Source organism: Lethenteron reissneri, chromosome 23 (genome assembly GCF_015708825.2).
Source record: "Lethenteron reissneri isolate LAM-NWPU_2019-01 chromosome 23, ASM1570882v1, whole genome shotgun sequence".
NCBI lineage: Eukaryota > Metazoa > Chordata > Hyperoartia > Petromyzontiformes > Petromyzontidae > Lethenteron > Lethenteron reissneri.
In genome coordinates this window covers 1,346,172-1,368,100 of record NC_083801.1, presented here as the reverse complement: position 1 = coordinate 1,368,100, position 21,929 = coordinate 1,346,172, and the positions used below count along the sequence as shown (strand labels likewise).

At 44.0% G+C, this 21,929-nt stretch overlaps 1 protein-coding gene across 3 annotated transcripts in view; it reads right to left on the bottom strand.

Annotated features, from left to right (window-relative positions):
* LOC133345821 (collagen alpha-3(VI) chain-like) overlaps positions 1 to 21,929 on the bottom strand; it is a 98,249-nt gene that overhangs the window by 15,957 nt on the left and 60,363 nt on the right. For all 3 annotated transcript variants that reach the window (XM_061556832.1, XM_061556833.1, XM_061556834.1), the window contains exons 24-33: positions 16,016 to 16,078; positions 14,365 to 14,415; positions 12,903 to 12,938; positions 12,298 to 12,360; positions 10,875 to 10,937; positions 7,793 to 7,825; positions 6,874 to 6,910; positions 4,539 to 5,038; positions 2,700 to 2,796; positions 334 to 930 (exon numbers count right to left, since the gene is read on the bottom strand). In XM_061556832.1, the coding sequence (XP_061412816.1) occupies positions 334 to 930; positions 2,700 to 2,796; positions 4,539 to 5,038; positions 6,874 to 6,910; positions 7,793 to 7,825; positions 10,875 to 10,937; positions 12,298 to 12,360; positions 12,903 to 12,938; positions 14,365 to 14,415; positions 16,016 to 16,078 (1,540 nt within the window). The remainder of the gene's footprint in view (positions 1 to 333; positions 931 to 2,699; positions 2,797 to 4,538; positions 5,039 to 6,873; positions 6,911 to 7,792; positions 7,826 to 10,874; positions 10,938 to 12,297; positions 12,361 to 12,902; positions 12,939 to 14,364; positions 14,416 to 16,015; positions 16,079 to 21,929) is intronic.

The following is a 21,929-nucleotide window of genomic DNA, read 5'->3' as shown; positions in this document are numbered from 1 at the left end:
TGCGTAACAGTGAATCATTGTGCACAAGTGCTGTAAAAAGTCTAAATGCGCAGTTTCCCCTTAATGTAACACATGACACGTTTACATTTCCGATGCAGGCTGTACAATGGTAAATATCAAATACTCACCGATGGCAGGCACCAAAAATATGAGAGTACAGAGTATACATATAAAACAAATTATGTGTTGTTTAGTACGTGTAATACTCCATTATAAAGAGCTCAAAGGCATGTGTGAGTCGTCAGGTAAACATATGGTACACAGTAAGAATATAATTAAATGCGATTATGTATAAAGCAAGCAACTTGCAAATATGAAGCTGACGTATCTTACCTGACCAGACTTTAAACAACTTCATGACGTCCTCAACTTTTGGCAGTTCAATGAAGCTAGCAGCGCGAATGGAATGCAGAGTAGAAGGCTTGCTGGAAATGAAATCTAACTCTGTCTGATTGTAGCTGCCAACACCTACAGTCATTATCACGATTCCTTTGCATTTGGCCTCAAGAACAGCCCTCTGCAAGATATGCTGATCTTTTAAATTCGTCTCTCCATCCGTGAGCACAAATATGACCTTAACTTTGCGAGGGTTAGGCAAATCAATGGGGAAAATTTTGTCCAGTGCATACTTAATAGCAGTGCCAGTGAGAGTATTACTCTCTAAATGAACCATTTCATCCACCTTTTTCTTCATATCTTCCTTCTTTAAGCTGGAGGTGAAATCGAATTCGAGAGTGGGAGGCGAATACTGAAGTAATGCGATGCGAGTGCTATTATTGCCTCGGACCACTTCAAACTGGTCGATAATAAGTTTTAGGAATTCCTTAATATTTTGATGATCAGGAGGACGGATCGATTCTGAGCTGTCAATCACAAAAGCTAAATCTACATTCTGTATTTCTATTGGTTTTGGTGATGGATCGCAGACGTCTGAAATGTGGAAAAGTGCATATGATATTTCAGTATAAATCTTTGTAGGCAATGAAATAATGTATTTTAATAACTTTAACAATCCTTACCAAGTCCAGAATACATAATATCAGTTGAAAGGATTGATTCTCCCACCTCTCCCCCACAAGCTCTGCGGTCCTCTAAATATTCAGGTGGTATGGGCCAGTCATTAAGTGTTTACATCTGGGAGAAAACCAGAGCACCCAGAGAAGACCCACGTGTGTGTTAGGGGGCTGTAATGTATCCCATATGGGAACTGGGGAAGTCCACATTTGCTATACCGCATTCTCCTGGTGAGCGCGAGAATGGCTGCTATATATGTTGAACTTCGTTTGCATCTTACATAGCCAACCGTATGGGGGAAGGGCAACAAACTAAACACAAAAAGCAGTTATAAAGAAATTAGTTTTCAATTTAGATTTAAAAGCGCATAGCTCCAATGGCTTTCTAATATTGGACGGAAGAGCGTTCCAGACGGCCGCACAAGCACATCTGAAAGCACGCGATGCGGTGACCCCATCTTTGTTCGATGGTTAGCCAAAAGCTGCTGCGAGGATGACTTTTGTATGACGAGTTCAGCAAGGTATTTTGGTTCATTTGTGGCAAGCTTATTCTCGACGCCCACGGGAAGGATTCACAACATTTGTGCGGTGATCCACAAACAATCGCTGCCTCCACAGTGCTGGATGACGGGCCGTGTGTGTAGCCACCACTGCCCAGCTTCATCATGCTGGTTAGAATGCCTTCAGTTTTTATCTAAGGGGATAAAGAGGCAGTGGGCCAATAGTTTTCAAAATGCGCTGACCTGAGTTCGAATCCAGGCCATAGCTAATATCAGTGGTGAGTGATATCAGAACCGATCCTGAGCATCCCCCCCAACCCCTTCACCAACCCTCAGTGACCAGTGTGGTGACGTATGGCCAATTACCCCCATGACTAACATGGTGTGGGGAGGCCTTCATTCAGCAGCGCATTTGGGAAATGGTTGTAAATAAATATTTTTGTATTGCAGTACAACCAAGTGAAAAACTGAGACACCAGCTTTCAATTACGTTATTATCACTACTACGACGATGGTTGTTTTCCTGGGAGATCCTCACTGAGTCTCAAGACTCTTTTTCAGGAGGGTTCTGCCGAGTTTTTGCAGTAAGGAGCGATGCTGATGCTGTGTGTGATCCCAATTGAGTAATTTCACTGTAAGTTTTCAGCATTGGGATATTTGGCCAATTTCAGTTACATTTTGTGGGGGTTTTTTCAGCTACGGGAGGAAACTCAGAGGAAATCAGGGAACCACGGCGGCGAGATGTTAACTACCTCGCCTGGTATACAGGGGGTCGTGGGTTTGATCCCAACCCTGACGCCTGTATATTTGGAGTTTGCATGTTTTCCCCATGGCCGTGTGGATTTTTCTCCGGGTCCTCCGGTTTTTCCCTCCACATTTAGAAAGATGCGTTTAGAGGATTTGGCTGTTATAAATTTCCATGTAATAAGCCGCCTTTGTTGACCAATCACCTGTGGACAGGTCGCTTCTGAAAAAGAGCTATATAGTTCAGTGGGCCTTACTTAGTGAAATAATATTTATTTATAAATTTTTAACCCTATGCAGAATAGGGGAAGAACATACAGACTCCACATACAACGAGTCAGGAATCCAACCCAGGTGCTTCTTGCTACTGAGGCATGCACGTTACCACTGTGACACCCTGCCACACTTCAAGGTAAGACCGCATCTAAAATAAATTACTTACCACGACAAATAGTGCTTTTAAGAATTTTATCAATTTCCGCTTGTGATGGAATCTTATTCCTCGGAACCTGAATGACGGTCGAAGTTGGAAGTCCAATCTGGTATAAAAAAACAAACAGATTGAAAATGCTCACAAACATTTATAAGATGCCAACAACAATGTTACGAATGCAGCATTCCTAAAGAAGCCGGCTGCTAGGCCTGATCACAAATGATTACTTTCACAGGAAAGTTTGTAAATATTGACATGCAAGGTGAATGGTAGTAGTAATACACTTTGGTTCTTTCGGTAAAGTCACATAGGTAGAAAAATAATAGATCCCGACGTTTCGATCGCAACACAGTGCAGGGTCCACTTTCCGCCCCCCCTTCTCTCTCCCCCCCCTGTAACCGATCTCACAGATCTCTCCAAGTGCTGCCGTGGGGTCCACTTTCTGCCCCGCCCCCTCTCTCCCCCCTACTGCCGAGGCCTATATAATCTCGTGCCACGGCAGATCTCTCGCCTACTTCAGCAGTTTTTTCTTGCTGTGGTTGTCCCACCTGATGCCGATTGCTTGTGTTGCAATCAAAACGTCGTGATCTATTAGTTTTCTACCTACGTGACTTTACCGAAAGAACCAAAGAGTATGGATTCCTGCAGTCCCGAAAGCTTCAAATCAAGGTAGTAGTAATATTAGAGATGCATGTTGAGTGATTTTCTACATTTGAATGGTGAGCAGTGTACATTTCAGGTTTTTCTCCGGGTCAATATTACATTGATTAAATGTAATATTTATGTGGTCTACAGAGAAGGTGTGGAATGTGACTTAAAGCAACAACTGAAGTGAGGGAATGCAGATCCACAATACATGAGTATACTGTAAATATATTTACGATTGAGGTTGGAAATTAAAGTATATCTATATATATAAAAGGGAAATTTGTGAATGTATCTATCCCAAATGTTTAGCATACTTCCCAACATGCAACAAACTTGAAATTTGTGGGGGGGGGCGCAATAATGGATATATATTGCACGGCAAGTGAGCGGTGACGTCACATCTGTGATGTCACCCGCATGCAGCAGCGTCACGCAGTATGCCTGCTGACGTCACCCCCCCAACCCTCCGCGTAGACGGTGTATTAATCCAAGAAGACAAGAATCCAAGTCCAGGGCGAAGCCGGGTAGTAAAGCTAGTATCGATATATATATAAAAGGGAAAATTGTGAATGTGTGTCTGATCGAAATGTTTAGCATACTTCCCGACATGCAACAAACTTGAAATTTGGCATGTGGGTAGCTTCCAGACTGTACACAATGCTAAAAGTATAAAAATAGACTTTTGTATTTTGGGAGGGGGGGCGCAATAATGCATATATTTTGCACGGCGAGCGGTGACGTCACATCTGTGATGTCAGCCGCATGCGGAACCGTTACGCAGTGTGCCTGCTTACGTCATTCATCCCCCCCCACCCTCCACGTAGGCCATGTGTTAATCCAAGACAAGAATCCAAGTCTCGGGTGAAGTCGGGTAGTACGGCTAGTACATATATAAAAATCGTGTATAGAAATTTGATTCTGACTTTAAAGATGAACATGGAGTGATATTATTGGTGGAACGTTCTACACACGCACAATCATCATAGGCTTACTAAGACAAAGATCACTACATACAGCCTTTAACACACAGGTGGGGAAAATACTATTAGCAAACACCTATTAAAAATTATATGCTTGCAAATAATTCATTCCTTTTTTCATTGTCATGCACAGGCTGCCATCAATGCCACAATGTGCTCCACTACTCTCTTGACAGGCTACAATGCAACAACCCGTTAGGAACGTAAAACAGTGCCTTACCTGCAGAGCGGGTACCAATTTTGGCAATGGCTCATAGGCAAATACGGCAGGGTTGATCTGATTGACGGCCATGTTGAATATGGCTATGTTAGTGTCGTAGTTGTTCATTTCGGAATCCACGGTGAAAAACATCGCCACCTTCTGTATCATGGAACCCCCGCGAACCCTCTTGAACGTATTCCTATGCACAACTTGAATTGCATTGGCCAGGTTCGCTCGTCTGTTTGACTTTTTGAACGGCAGCTGCTCGATCTCTTTCACGAGAGCATTCACGTTGGTGAACTCGCCGAAGCGGATCTTGGTTCGAACCTCCGAGTCGTACAGGAGGACAGAAACGCGGGCTCCTTTTGGGCAGGTTGCAGCGGCTATGGTGACGTTGCTCAGCAAGCTTGCTATGAGGTTTTTGGTCGTGGTGAAAAGTGCTTCTGTACTCTTGGAAGACGTTTCAATCGCCAGGGTCAGCTCCGTGGGATAGATGGGGCAGTCGGACTTGCAGCATGCTGCGGATACAGTCAAGGGCAATGGCGGTCTTTACACGGAATTGTTAGGGCAAGCGGTGGAGTTTTTTTTACACAAACCCCTAATCACCCGACTGAGAAGGAATTCTGTGGCTTTGAACAAATCAAAGCGCTGGCACAGAAATGCAGTTTAAAATGGTCACGTTAAAATCCCTAGATAGTGGTGATGTTTTTTAGATTACTTGAAGCTTATCTTGTTTTTGATTCTATTGAATTGTAACGGAATTCCGTGGTTATCAGTTAAGCTTGTCTTGTTTTTCATGAATAAATAGTACATTCATTCCAGAAATGAAGTTTGCAAAATGCATCCTAATATCCATAAGAGGTTTTTTTTGGGTTAGATTGCGTAAATATATAAATGTGTCGTTAAACCTGCCACCACCCGACACAGCCAACTCGTAAGGGTTGTCACAAACAGAACATGCCAATTAATCACTAGTACAGCACACCGGTGTGTTGGAGAGCCAAGCCACAACATTTACAATCTGAGTAAGACGTTTTGCCAGTAATTACAACTAGCTTCATCAGGCGACCCCCAAAAAACCTCTTATGGATGATATTGGTTGCAAAAGCCTACGTGTTAAACTGCATCCTAATATTTAAATACAATGGCTACTGTTACTCAAAAAGGGAGTGGTAATTAAATCACTGTTATAAATGTAAACAGTGGTGAAACAAGTCATGATGCATGGAGATTAAATTAAGCCTCTTATAAATCGCAAGTGTTTGTGGTGCTATGTTAAAGATTGGTTCACACTCAGTGGAACTTTAATTCAGCCGGTGAGGCGCATTGAGCTAGGCAGCTCTGTTACCCGGACGACCATAGCCAAAGACCGTCGGCAGTGGCGGCAGCTACATGACATTGCAGTTACACAGTTACATAGAGACTCATAGAGTTACATAGAGATTCATATAGTCATATAAAGACCCGTAGACCACAGCCTAAGACTGTCGGCAGTGGCGGCAGCGACAGGACATTGCAGTTACACAGTTACATAGAGACTCAGAGTTGCATTGAGATTCAGTGTTATATAAAGACCCATAGACCACAGCTCAAGACTGTCGGCAGGAGCGGCAGTTACAGAACATTGGTTGGTGGGAATGTGCAAACGAGAGCAAAAACGAATATTATTTCCATGAAACCCAAGCCAGAGCTCACTGCAAACAGGATAAACAATAAATTATTTACATACAAATAAAAAATGCTGGCAAAAAATCCGGTCACAGATGCGTGTAAATAACCCGCATGCACAGCCTCAGAAATAACGGAGCCTAGTTATAGCGATGATAGCAATAGTGGCAGGGCTACTTACTAAGCCTGGCCCAACATGTCCCGTGCATCTATAGGTCTTATGAGGGGACGCTGACTTTTCTAAGTCAAAATGAGCCAAAGCAAGCACCAGTCGTTAACGTGCTCTGGAAAATGTGTCCACAGCAAGGCGTGCTGCTGCTCGGAAGGTTTTGCCAGAGGGGGTGGAGTGGATGTTCAATCCGACGGCATCAAAAAGGGAAATAGTCCACAGAGCCAAAGGTCACCATTATGTAAGGTAAATACATTTCTCATGCTTGGCAACAGAGGAAATTGCTACATTATTTCAGACATGGAATGGAGTGAGAGAGGGGGGAAAAAACATTTGAATTGAGTGCTCGCGACAATCGAGTAAAAATTTATAATAAAAAAAAAACTTGCCATAGGATGCAATGGTGCCAAAGGAGATGTCCAAAGTGTTGAGAGTATTAAAATTACTGTTGCAGACAAAAAGTGCGTGTCGCCGCGTGACGCTTAGTTTGTGCGCTGCACGTGCTGCGCTACTTACGGCATCTGTCTCGGACGAAATTTCTCACGTCGCACTTCTAAAACACACGAGCGTTCATGACAGACATTGACAGAGGTGGTGGTGAAACCGTGCTCATCTTCGTTCAACAGTAAGACAGGAAGGGTTGGCACCCCTCGTCCTGCGCTCGTGTTCGTTCACGCTGAGCGTCACGTGACGTCTGCGAGGCCACGGGCATGGCTGTCAGTGCGCCACGGGGTCATGCGGCCACACAAACCTGTCTTGCGAATCAATGACCGAGGTACGTTTGGTGTCGGCACTATCAATCTCGTAAGCGCAAGGCCATCACTGAGGCGCTGTGTTTCACGGACACGGTCTGCAGGAAGGGGGCCGATGTTGCTGCTTCTGCTGCGTTTAATCCCAATTGAGTAATTTTCAGGTTATTATCAAGTTTGGCAAATTTGGACCGTGACGCCGGCAACACAATGACATCACGGTTTCCTTAATGTTCACTTTGTGAAGCAGACAGCGCATAATATTTTAGGGTTAATACCACACCACCGTAGTGAAACCAGGGTGGCCTGCCGAGTTTAAACCACGTACCTCTGCAACGAACAATGAACGCACGACCGCAGGACCAAAATCACTGTCCCGAATAAGCACCTTTATCACCTACCATGGCAATTCTCAGCCGTCGTGACAATCTTATATATTGTTAGGTGTAGATGTTCAGGTTGGTCACTGAAATGGCTAGACTCCCCACAAGGAACAATACAAATCTGTGCACATGTGTTTTTATAAGCTGCTGTTCGAGCTGGTTTCCATGTATGTAATGAGATCTAGGGTTTGGATATTTGCACTTTAGAGCAACAATAAAACATGTATTCAATGTGTCATCATGCTGAAAGTAAAACGACATTTTATACAAAGGGAATGTGTCATGCTATTGCAAAATCATTACCGACAACATATGGCCTGCTTTTCCTTTGAGTCCCTGAAACATGAATGACAGACAGCGTACATGTATCAGACAAGCTTAAATAGATCCATTGGGCTTTAAAAAACAATAAAGTCATTACAACGTACGTTGGGCCGCTAGGTGCCACTGAACTTTGTGACACTGCTGATGTCGCCGCCTCAGTGCCCATTACGACAGCGCGATGAGCCGCGTGATGGGTGAGTCTGCCGCATTTTTTTCCAACAGAGAACTCTCTATTGGAAATAAAATGGAGAAAAAAAATGAAAAATTAAATGCAGGTCGGCAGCGGGTACGCCGCTACACGGCCAGACTCATGGCCCGCGTTTGTTTTTGTTCAACTGCTTTGGTGCCACTTCTTGAACATGTGGTGACATCATACATTGAAGTTCCATTAAAGTAACGACGGTACAAATCGACCACGTTCCGCGATGGTGTCATTCGTCTCACGTGTTTTTGTTTGGGTTTGTACGAAATAATACGTCCTGACATCGTTTTTTCAAACCTCTCATTTAGTGCTGGTTTTCTGTCTTAAAATTTTGGACAACCATTTCATATATTTGGTACCCATAGCAACACAACTTGATACAAAGGTTTTGTTTGTACAGCACCATCCTCATGAGAGTTATCGTGCCCCCATGTTACAGACGAATAGGCGGAACTAATGAATTCATTAAAAGTTTCGTTTTACTTAGATGTCCAAGCAACATAAATTCACAGTAATGTGGCAGTCCAAGTGTGTCTCTATACATGCTGCCATTACTGGTTTTTTTTTCCTGGTGCACGCAGCGCCATGAGTTTAACATGCCCGGCTCCCAGCACGCACCAAACGTACTGCAGTGACGACAGTCCTGAGCAGGACCGGTACTAGCAGGTCACTGGCGTGGGCCCCGCTCCGCCAAATGTCTGTTAGGCCCAGCCAAGTTTACTTTCCTTAGCGCCAGCCCACTGTTGTTACGGTGCCCCCCTCCCACCACAGCAACTTGACTGGCCCCCCTCAACCGAGAGGAGCTGAAGCCACACGTGGTGCTGAGGTGAGACATTTACTATTAAAAAAACTTTTTTTTTTATTTTACCAGGTAAAGCCCACTGAGCTATATAACTCGTTTTCAGAAGCGACCTGGCCAAAAATTATGTTCAATGAAGTGGTTTATCTTGTGGAAATTTATTGCAGCCAAATACTCTAAACGCACAATGTGGAGGAAAAATACGGAGGACCCGGAGGAAAATCCACACGACCACGGGGAGAGAGAGACGCAAATTCCAAATATACAGCAGGCGTCAGGGTCGGGATGAAACCCACGACCTCCTGCATACCAGGCGAGGGAGTTAACATCTCGCCACCATGGCACACCATTTACAAAAGTAAGACCACTATGATATCACGAGAGTGCACCATGGCAGCCATCTTGAAATAAACTTTACATATTTTGTTCGCATTCATGAAAGATTAGAATGTGTGTTGGACAGGCCTGGGCACAGCCGAGGTATGAATCTACTTTAGCCGGGCTCTGGTGGGTGGACATGCCTGTAAATGCAGTGCTGTGGAGGCAGGACTGGTTTATGGATCGCACAAATGTTGCTAGCTCCCTTTCCATAGGAGTGGAGCTGTTATAGCCTGGCTTCCCAGGAGGTGATACAGCAAAGTGTAGACTAACATCGCCGGTCTATTCTCTATAGGAGAGTGCTACACCCTCACACGTGGCGTTTCTCCGGTTGTTTCGGTTTCTTCCAATATGTAAACACTCATTAATTGTCTGAAAACATATTGTTATATAAAGGACTGCAGAGCTTGGGCCATTGTTAACACCGGGTCACCGCTTGGCTGCTGTGTTCCGGCTTAGTCTGTTGTTTCCCAGTGACTGTGCGGTCCAATTTGTATGAGTGATGCTGTGTAAATACCAAAAAAAACCTGATAGAATATAATAGATGTTCGTTGTTTGGGTTGTATCTCCATTTGCTGAACTATCTATACTGGACATCTGTAAAAAAGAGCTTCATAGCTCATCGGATTCTTCCTCCATTACAAATAAAGATTCTGATTTCCATTAGAATGGCTGTGAAGCTGCTATAATGACTTCCACAGTTCAAAAACCAACAACAAAGTGAAGTGAACAAGAGATTAACTTCTCGTACTGCGAGGTAGGGATTACGCAACTAATCGAAGTAGCCAATGTGTGGTTCAACCATTGTGGGTGCACATTTTATTTTGATTATAAACAGGACATAACCATCCTTAATAGAGGTTTTTTGGGTTAGATCGCATAAATATATAAATGTGTCGTTAAAACTTGATTTGAAGCTTTCGTGACTGCAGGACTTACTTTGTGGTTCTTTCGGTAAAGTCACGTATAAATAAAATAAAATAAATAATAGAATACAACGTTTCGATTGCAACACAAGCAACCGTCATCAGGTGTGAATGAATGCAAGCTCAGAGAGAGACACATATACAGAGAGAGACACACGCACAACAGAGAGACACACAGAGAGAGAGACACACATGGTGGAGAGACACATTGAAAGACACACACGCAGAGAGAGAGGCACACACAGAGACACACAGAGAAACAACGCCTCTGTGACGAGGCATTGTATAGAGAGAGGGGGGGGGGGCAGCTCACAAGAACTGAGCATGCGGATATTTTGTCTTTTTCACCACCAACTCGATGAGTGGAGAAAACGTGACCATCCCAGCAGGCAACAGTAAAAACAATGAATCAACTGTGGGCTGGTTTCATCCTCATTTGGGCTCATCAGTACAGTACAGTCACGAATGTAGGCTGCCGCCACATTCCCCTGCTTCCACGTGTCTTTGCTTCACTGCTGTCTGCTAAGGTGGACACTTTTTCTGAAGAGTTGGCGGTCTAAACGTGCAAACGGACCACACGCGTTCAGTCCTTTGGAGTTGGTGGTCTGGATAAGGCCAAGAGCTTGCGTACGGGAAATCCTGTATACTTTTGCTGCATGCATTGCTGAATCCTGGTGATGCAGAGGCAGTGTTATTGATGAATGCGGCGAGTAGTTTCTGTAGGCGAGAGAGCTTTGTTGCAGTTGCTTGACTCACCAGTGGACCAGGTGGTCCCAGTTCCCCTCCCTCTCCTGGAGTGCCTTTTTTCCCCGAGTTTGCCTGCAGAAGGACAGCGTTGCCAGCATGTGAGATCAGCACCCAAGAGACAGACAACCCCACATACAGCCAGCCGTATGTGGGGCTGTAGCTTGTGCTCTGCATGTCTAATCAGTGGGTGTGGGCAGTAACAACAGCAAAATTATGCTTTGGTCCTGCAATTAATTTTAAATATTCTAGGTAAATAAGTGACAGGTCACAACAACACCTAGTTGCAGCCAAAATACAGCGCAGCCACATTTACATTTTTTAAACGTTAAGTCTGAAATGAAACTATCACATACATGCAAGCAAGACATTCAACGTGTGGATAATGTACAATATCCCAGATGCTGAGTTTTTAAATATACCTATATATATAATTGTGACATTGTGTTTATGAAACAGAGATGTGCCTTGAGCTTGAGCACATGGGCGGAATTCCAACGTAGTACATGAATTGCGCAAAATCCCTTTCGTCAAATTCACTCGCCGACATTTAGCATGACACGCCATGGCCCCATTCATGAGAAACTCCCGCAAGGTCCCGAGCGGGCCAGAAGAGAACTGACAGGAACTGCTGACGTCCGAGCCGACCAATTAGGCTTTTGTTGCACAAAATTCGCAGGTGCGTGTGGAGGTCACAGGCAGTTGCATCTGCCAGTCGTCTCAGTCAGCCAATCGCAAGCACCTGCTGGGTATGTCCCGTGACCTCATGTCAGCGAGCCTTCAACACTCCAAGTGGCCTCAGGAGTGCACCTGACATGAGGTGAGTGCCGTGGTGACGTCGCCGCCACTAAGTGACTAATGACGGCTGTAGTTGTTGTGTCTGAGAGCTGCTCCATCTTGCACCCAGGTCTGCTAGTTTAGCGATTGGCCATATTTGTTGATGACAGTGCTTCTGATGATGAAGAAGAGGATGTAGAAGATGATAAATGATGGTGACGATCATGTACGAAGATGATGGTAATTGTCTATGCTAGTTATCTGTCTCCGCTGCTCGTGAATGGAATATGCTCCCTGTGGCTGTAGGCAGCGCGTGGTTCGCGGTGGTGGCGGCGGCCGTCAAGAGGTGGCTGGAGACACGTCTGTGCGGAATGGCGCTCGGGTTACGCTGGGGCCTTGCCCAGCAGCTCTGACTTGTGTTTGTGACCCTGACTTGTTGGCCACTCGCCGCGCGTTTTGAATCGGTCTCATTGATGATGACGATGAGAACGATGAGAGCGGTACTCGTGACAAGGATAAATTAAGAAGATGATGGTAATGATTTTTGGAAGTTATACAGATCTGAAGAATCATAGAACCTGGTGATGCCTTTGGATTGGCAGGCAAAATAAAAGCGAATGAGATTGGTTTTAAGGCAGCATGTCTCTACGTTTGTTACCATGCGACCTCTGATGCCCTTGGGTCCATCTTCACCTCCTGGTCCCTCGTCACCAACATTACCCTGCAGGGAACAGGGTAATGGCGTGAAGCAGGATTCATCAATTCTAGGAACTAATGTCCTTCTCCCCACATCTAACGCACTGCAACTGTGAATGACCTTAATGAACGAGCTTGCATTCATATTGAAGTTGATTATGTTTAATGGAAACGTCTCAGAGCGTAAAGCTCTCTATTGGTAGCTGTCCCTGTGCGGCACAAGATCACAACATTTGGCTCACGATGGGAATTAGTCTGCCAGTAGGGGGTGATGATTTCTTGCGAGTGAATAGTGGTTAATTATTTTTGTCACACTTTTGCCAATTTTAACCGAGATTTGCATTGTTTGTGGACATTTTTTTTCCAGTTATGGAGGGGAACCCAGATATCTCCAGAGGAAACCGAGCAGATCAAGGGGAGAACATAAAAACTCGACGCAGAGAGGCGCTGCCCCCCCCCCCCCCCCCCCGAGTCAGGAGTCAAACCCAGGCGCTGCCCTGTAAACTTGTTTTAACCTTAGCTGTAAAGTGTAATGACTGTATACTGGATGAAGGTGCGCCTTGTTACCTGGATGCCAGTGTAGCCCAGAAAGCCATCGTCGCCCTGTGAGACACATGGCAACAGGTTATGTACGTATGTACGTATGTTGAACTTCTTTTGCACCGTACATAGCTAACCGTGCTAATCGGAGGTGCGGTTAACGCACGCATCACATTGATGGTTCAAGCAACTCGCGCTATTTTGCTTTCTTCGTGAAATGTTTCTCTTGAGTTTTCGTGAAAATAATATCTCAATATGTAGGCATCTTTATTATCTAGACCTTTATGTGAGTGTCGAATCAACATCGCACATAAGAGAGGCAATCATTTTTTTATTACTGTGTATCCATGCCTCCACACCTCATCAGTTTTCAAGTATCATTCCAATTAATTGTAAAATTGCTCCAGCTTATTTTTCAGCACATGCTAACAATTTAAGACAGAGATTGCAATACAATGCTGTGAATTAAAGTTTATTTTGGCAAATGTACGATATCAAAACAGTGTGGATTGGGATAATTTAAACACAATAACAGCGTCGCGTTCGATTGAGATACGAGGCGCTGCTCTCACCGACCGATGCTGGCATTGATGTCTTTGAAATTCTGTGCTTCTGATAAGAAAATATGGACCCTCCCTTCCTCGAGGAATTCCAGAGCTCTGTAGTCAAATACTCGATGTAGCTGAAAAGTTTGCTATGAAAAGTTGAGAATATTTTCCGAGCATAGCTTGGGGTTTTGGTGAAGGCAATTAGACAACTTTTATGTGAGCTGGGACACACACAACGTGCTGGCATGCTCTGAATGCCATTAAGAACACAAAGTTCATTTGTTTATATTTAGTTCTCACTAAATATAACACCAAAATAAGGCAAGATTCCCTATTTAGCTGTTAACAGACTGTTGAGACATGTGCTGTTAGTAAGTAGCACCATGCCCTTCTCCTCAGTGCTGATGTTTGTACACCACACCAGGCAATCATTTACGGCCGAGTCGATCTAGGGGAGGCGCAGGACCGGTTGAGATATTCGCCACCAAAGCTGGCCTTGCGTGGGAATCGAACGCTGTGTCGCCGGGTTTGCAGCGCAGTCTGCTAACCCGCTGTTCCACCGCTCCCCAAAAATAGAGCTCTCCACAAATCTTCGTAAAATTGGAAGACCACGCGTGCAAAGCAAGCACACCACTCCTCGTCCAAACACTGCCTGCTCGCATGGCTACTGCAGGCAGGGTGAGCGGGCGATTGTGTTTATCTGGGCTTCGCCAAAATGATTATGGCAGTCTCTAAACTATGTAAACAGGAAAGGCTTTAAGTAAAATAAAGGTATACAAATGAGTAAGCAATGCACATTATATGGAAGAAAAACACGACTGAAAAATTGGACTGCATCCTTCTCGGGCTTACACATTAAACCTTGCTCCATGGCTAAGGGACTAAGACTCTGATGCCAATAGAAATATCTTATGGCAGTGTTGTGCATGAGTAGTCAATACCTTTTTGCCAACACCTCCCTTGGGTCCAATCATGTCTGCCCCTGGGTAACCCTGAAAGACAATGTCATGTTTAATCTTCATGTCCGTGAACCAATACATTTTCAGTGAGGAGAACGTAAAACATAGTGTTGTTATTTTTTATATGTTTACGATAAAATCAATACAGAAATAAAATATTTTCCTCTTTAATATTTTCATTATAATTACAACTAAACTAGAACATATATTAGTGACATCCAAACACAGGCTAGCTCGTTTAACTCTTTAAACCCACAGTTGTTGCACAAATTGAGAAGAGGGGATTTTGTGACCGACTAAAACCCCAACACTCCCAACCACAATGAGGTGCACACTCGATTGTGTCTGCCAACGCAGTGGCACATACTTAAGTGCTCAGGTTAACAAACAACATCACTGGTATTTGGCCAATATTCCCAATGCTGAAAAATGGCCCGCACACGACTCAACTGGCATTACACACAGAGCTGCATCTCCTCCTACTGCTGCGAAAACCTGGCCGGGACCCTCTTCAAAAGAGATTTGAAGACTCGGCTAGGCGTTGCTGGCTAACCGAGCGTAATTGTAACAAAATAAGACTGGAGAATTGAATGGCTTCGGATGTCAGTGCAAGAGGAGGCCCTCTCTCCCAGCTGCACTAGGTGGCGCTTGTTGCACTTGTGCTGGAAACATCGGTTGGCTGAAACTGCACTCGGTACTAATGCAAGCGCACATGCCTTAGGATGAATTCAGGAAAAAATGTTTTTATCTTTGTTGCAAGCTCTCTGCCATAACAGTTCTCATGCAAACTGCGTGCAGATGCGGCTAGAACCCTTGACTCACAGGTGAAAGGCCACGAGTTAAAATCTTTGGCTGGTCCTGCCCCGCCACCCCTTCGCCACCCCCACCACCACTTCACCAATCTTCACTGACTGGCGTGGTGAAATATGATAAAACAATCCCCATGACCAACACGGATTCATCCATCAAGAGATTTATAGAGCATTTAACATGAGTCAACTTAGCTTATCATCCCTCCAGAGTCAATAATAGGAGTATTACTGTCTGGGAATTTTACATTGGTAGTCCTTTTGCGGTTTTATATTGTCATAGGGTATCTAATTTGCATCACTTACCCAGGTCTTCCAAATGGGGGTGTGCAACATCACAATGCACGCTTGAAAGCAGGGAGACAAATTTGGGCTGTGTTCTTAGTCATGGCTCTGGCTCGGCCTCGATTGCTCACGCTCAGCTCAGGCCTGAGCCACTCGGTTGGTTACCAAGTCGAGGGGATAAGAGGTAAGCCACCGCCTGGTTCAGGCTCAGCCACATGGGACCGATGCTTAGAGCCAGCTCAAGTTAAGCATGGCGGTTTTGAGCCGGCTCACTTGAGCCTGGGCCAAGCCTGAGCTGAGCCGTGACTAAGAATACAGTCCTCTTACTTTGTATCCACGACCAATTTTGCGTGGCTAATGTCAATGGAATAGGTTTTTATATTCTTTGGTTCTTTCAGTAAAGTCACGGAGATAGAAAAAGTTCTTATTATTTGTAGTTGCAGATGCGATACGCATTGGCCACACGCTGGGCTTGCTGTGGCCTGGCCATGAGGAGCGTGGCAGGCCGGTGAGGTGGCGAGGTATGAATGGTCACTCACAGTCGACCCTCGGTTTCCATCGAGACCAATGGGACCCGCGTCTCCGAGAATTCCTTGTTGACCCTGTGAGACAGAAAAGATCCTCAAGAGATATATATTTAAAAACATGTACATGTTTATCTCTAACAGGGCTTTCATCTCCTCGTTTTTAATTAAATACAGTTATCCTGTTTTCATTTTAGAAAAAGTTAATACCATCATTGATTCCTTCAAAAACCAAAATTTTAATCACAACCATTTGAATGGGTGCGGAGGACACCACAAGCCACAAAAATAGGTTGCAACAAAACACGGCCCATAGCTAAGAAGTGCCATATGGCATATGGCACATGCGGAATGAGGATCTTCGAGCTGTGCTTGGGTAACAGACCACGATCGCAGTTAAATGGGAACAGTGGGAGTTCAGATGCTGATATGTGTACCTATGGTGGCACACGCATTACTCCGGCAGATAAACAGAGATAATCAGTTGTGTGATGGGACGAACACGTTGCATATGCTGTTGTCAAACACACATTTTTAGTTTAACAGATAGGCTTTCGCAACCAATATCATCCGTAATATAGTTTTTTTTGGGTTATATCGCGCAAATATAAATGTCGTTGAACCCGTCAATACCCGACACAGCCAATTAGTAAGGTTTGTCACGTAAAAAGAACATGCCAATTCGTTACTAGTACAGCACAATGGTGTGTTGGAGAGAATATCCACAACATTGAAAATCTGAATACGACGTTTCACCAGTAATTACAACTAGCTTCATCAGGCAACAACCAGATTTGTGGAAACATTTTTAATGATTGCCCATCACGTAGCTCTCGGTTAATATGCTGTTATTCTGTGATTGTTACACGAGTATGGTAATACCTCCACTGATTGTTAATAATCGTAAACGCAGAACATACCAGAGACATGTCACAATGAATTTCCCATTATTAGCTCAAACTGAAGTATATTCCAGGTCTCGCTTTACAATAGACACATGGGAGTTGCCAATCAACAACCGATTGGAAATGATATCGTGGATTACAGGATGGGTGAATAGCTTCCTGTGATGACTATAAACAAAGGGCACAAATCTAGTTTGAACCACCTCTACGGGGAGGGTTTACTCACAACTCACACTTTACTTCTAATTTAGCAAACTTTGGAAGAACGTTAATCAACCAGGCTATGCTAAGAAGTATAATGCATTGCATTATACTTCTTAATTTTACTAAATTTGCTTTCTCCAACTTTTGATTTTCTTGCTCTAAACCATTGTCTCTCCTCCGGCCACTGTGGTCCGGAATTCCACACTGCTCCCTCCTTGTCCCCTCGTTTGTCCGCCTCCCCAGTCCTCTCTCTGCCCCGGCCCCCCCCCCCCTCTCTCTATTTAAGGCCTCGGCACAGAGTCGTTGTCCTTCTGTTTGTCTTGGTGTGTGTCTCGCTCGGTGTGTCTTTGTGTGTGTCTCTCTGCATGTGTGTCTGCCTATGTTGTTTCCGTCTCTGTGTTTTATCATTCATTCTTACCTGATGATGGTTGCTTGTGTTGCAACCGAAACGTCTATTCTATTATTTAATTTTATTTTCTACGTGACTTTACCGAAAAAACCAAAGAGTAAAGGGCACTGTGTTTCTCATTTCTAGCATTTTGTGTGTGTATTGGTAAACAATTAAGGCTGACAGCATAAAAATCCCAGAGTGGACCAACGAAGAGCCTGAAAAAGTTAATCACAATATCTATTTACACTGGATGAATACATTGAGCTAAAACCTCTTTTTTTACAGCTGTCCAGTTGGCAAAACATGACCACTGTGGTTGCGTTGGCAGAGTTCTCCGATGTATTCTCGGTTCGTACTGCATGTTTTTCGGCACAGTGTCCGACGTTTCGTTGGACGTGCTGGGAGTTTATTCACCTGTGTGCACGGCAAGTACGTGATACTGTAATACAAATGGTCTCTGTTGCGAAGCGTGGTAAAACATTCACTTCTGTTATTAATGTATCCACGGTAAATACTCAACAAAGTTCTCCAAGCTTTTTCAAGCGAGCCAGGAATATGAATTCCGTACGTGCATGTGGCCAGTGTCTTTACTTGATGTCCGCTGTTGACTTTTCCCTAAGTGGTCCTGACCAGCTGGGCCCTTATTCCACCGGTCCCAAGGGAATGATGGGTTTGGTCTAACGTGAATAATTACTGGAACTCGCAACATTTTCCGATCCTGACCTCACTCCTGCGCAAACTGAGCCGCACCAGATACGAGGCAGCTGCTGATCACCACTTGTTTATTGAATTGCAGATGTGCAGGTTTTCAATGAAATTTCGTTTTTAATTATTTTCTTGCTCATCTTGGTTATTGTGTTTTGAATTAGAGATTTCAAGAATAGACACAGGGCCGAACATCTGGAGCTCTTTACGTCATGGTTACAATATCCCAAATGTCACGAGGGGAGAACACGATGCCAGAAATGGTACAGACTTTGTTAAACAGCATGCAAACCCTTGCCAATGAAAGCAAAAACTGCAATGCACACAATTCAACATGTACTGTATGCATCACAAACCTTTTACAAACTTGGATTTGTGTTACTTTAGTTTCCCGTTTCAACATCATTCCTGTACAATATGCTTAATAAACGTTTAAAAAAACAAAAATTTCGTGTATACATTTTTCTAAATGCTGTCGTATGTGTTATTATAAACACGTGAGTGCGAGCCTCGAAATGCTCAAGAGGGAAAACGTATTACTGGTAGGAATGAAGTGGACCAGCCTACAATAGATTATATCGTCCGTCCGTCCGTCCGTGTAGCAACATCGCACCCTACTGCAAACACTTGGCATGACCCTACAAAAACCTTTAGACTCAGTGACACTTTCCTGGCTAAACAAGTGTAACATTCCCTTATAATTCCCTGAGATAGCTTTTAATTAAAACATTTAAATTACAAATTCACTCACAGCGGCCTTCCTGGCTAAACAAGTGTAACATTCCCTTATAATTCCCTGAGATAGCTTTTAATTAAAACATTTCAATAACAAATTCACTCACAGCGGCCAAAAGCCTACAGCTACGCCTAAAGCCTAGAACTAGGCCTCAAACTCTCCCTTCGTATCGTACCCCCCCGTGTGTGAAAGGGAGTTAATGTTTAACAATGTTACATTCCCTCATGTTTTTAAATAGAAACATTTACATTTAAAGCTTTTACATTAATAACTAAAACATTTAAATTAAACATTCATAATTAAAACATTTAAATTAAACATTAACTCACAGCGCCCTAAAGTCTACAGCTAGGCCTAAAGCCTAGAACTAGGCCTCAAACTCTCCCTTCGTATCGTACCCCCGCGTGTGTGAAAGGGAGTTAATGTTTAACAATGTTACATTCCCTGGTGTTTTTTAATAGAAACATTTACATTTAAAGCTTTTACATGTATAATTAAAACATTTAAATTAAAAATTAACTCACAGCGGCCTAAAGCCTACAGCTAGGCCTAAAGCCTAGAACTAGGCCTCAAACTCTCCCTTCGTATCGTCCGATTAGGTGTAGCAACATCGCCCCCTACTGCAAACACTTGGCAGGACCCTACAAAAACCTTTCGACTCAGTGGGGCTTTCCTGGCTAAACAAGTGTAATAATACATTATGTTTATATTCTTTGGTTACCCTACAAAAACCTTTCGACTCAGTGGGGCTTTCCTGGCTAAACAAGTGTCATAATACATTATGTTGATATTCTTTGGTTATTCGTTCCTACCATCCCACCCCGCAGGGTCCTGTTTATTGACTGAGGTGACTACGTACGTCTAAACAGGAACAGCGTCGACTTGATGTGGTAATACCGGCCAAGCGAAGAGCACGGCTTGATGCTAGCGGCGCTCTGGCATGGGGCCCTGCACCACCAGATGTCCCTCTTGCCTAGCCAAGTTATATTTACACATTCTTAACTAAACTATTTTTTTTTATTTTACCAGCTAAGACCCACTGAGCTATATAGCTCTTTTTATCAGTAGCGACCTGGCCACATATGATAGCTCAATCAAGTGGCTTATCACGTGGAAATTTATAGCAGGCAAATCCTCAATACGAATGTGCATTCTAAAGTGGAGGGACAAACCTGGGGCCTGGAGAAAAATCCACGCGACCACAGGGAGAGAGACATGCAAACTCCAAATATACAGGCGTTTAGGATCGGGATCAAACCTACGACCTCCTGCAGTTAACATCTCGCCACCGTGGCGCCAGAACATCCCCCTGACCCTCATTAGATGGTGAGTATCTCGTATCTGGTCACAGTCCCATTCGGTGAACAGTGTTTGGTGAGTGTTGAGAGTCGTCAACAGAGGCATGATGGTGCCGATGGTGGAAAAAACAGTAAGGGGAGAAAAGTTGAAAGTCGGGGACTGAGCTGATGGGGAAGATAATCCCGTCTGTAGGACGGGCTTGCACTCTAGTTATTTCAAAATTTCCCAGCTACAGTGGTACCCCGGAGATCGAACTTAATTCGTTCCAGAAGGCAATTCGAACACCGATTTGTTCGAACACCGAATACATTTTTCTCATAAAAATTAATGTAAATGACATTAATTGGTTCCAGACACAAGAAATATCTCATTATAAAGCATTTTTACACAAAGTTTACAGTAATTACATGCATAAAATCATACAAAAAAAACAAGCAACACAATAAATAAATGGAATAAATGAATAACTATATGGAATAAATGAAATTAATTAACATTGAACTTCACTTTACCTGTAGTAAGGAGAGTTGATGGCTTGAGTGGAAGGTGGTGAGGAGGAGGTGGTGGTGGTGTTATTGTTTGGAAGGGGAGTTCCCTTAGTCTGGGCAAGCGTCATGCATTCTGGCCATACGCGTCTCAGCCGTACAGGTTCTTTCAAGTCGCGATTGCCTGTTCGACCTCCGAATTTCGTTCGGTTTCCAGGGCAAAAAATGTTGGGAAATATCGTTCGAACACCGATTTGTTCGAGTTCTGGTGCGTTCGATCTCCGAGGTTCTACTGTATTACAAAAACTTATTGTGCTTAGCGGTAAATCACTGCGATGCTGGGTCCCCACACCGCCACTCTCCTGGCCTCCCCATCCAAGAGGAGATGGAGCCGAGCGAGCGAGTATGGTGAAGAATTATTATATAACAAGCCGAGAAGCTGGACCATCGAGGGAGACTTGATTTTGTTTCAGGGATTCCAGGACTCCTGGCCGGATTCATACAGATTTGCGTATTTGACGCTTTTTCACATTTTTCGGCACATGCGAGGAATTACATCAGAAGGGTATGACCACACTTCTCCAGCACCAGTCACTGCGGGCGAGCGAAGGAAGTTACTCAATGACAGCACGGGTTTGGCTATCACTCACACTGATGTTAGCCATGGCAAACGAACACAGGTCACTGGGTTATGTGCGTGTCGATATACAGTACGTGCCATACGTGTGAATGTGTGTGTCGAAGAACCATATACAATATAGGGACTCCTCTACTTACAAGCACTCGACTTACGAACTTTCAGAGATACGAACAAACCTGTCTGTATGTCCAGTTGCCTGTTTGGACTGAGAGTCGTACGTTTAACTGTCGCGCAATAGATGGCGGTGGTTGTTCGATGTCATTACCGAGCATTGCCAGCATTTCTACCTGGGCTGCCGCCATTTTATGTTATTGTGTTGTCGCTGTGCGGTTCACTATGACGTTCTCTCTGCTTTTCACGAACATGATCAACCCCCATCATGCTTAAGGGTGGTGAAAGTGTTAAGGGTGGTAGTAAGAAGAGGCGCAGTATTACGATGGAAACTAAGTAGACATAAAGATATGTGACAGAGGTGAGAAAATGATAAACATTGCGCGAGCTTTTGGGATAAATAGTTCGACTGTTGGGATTTTTTTTAAACGATACAAGTTCATTTATGGAGAA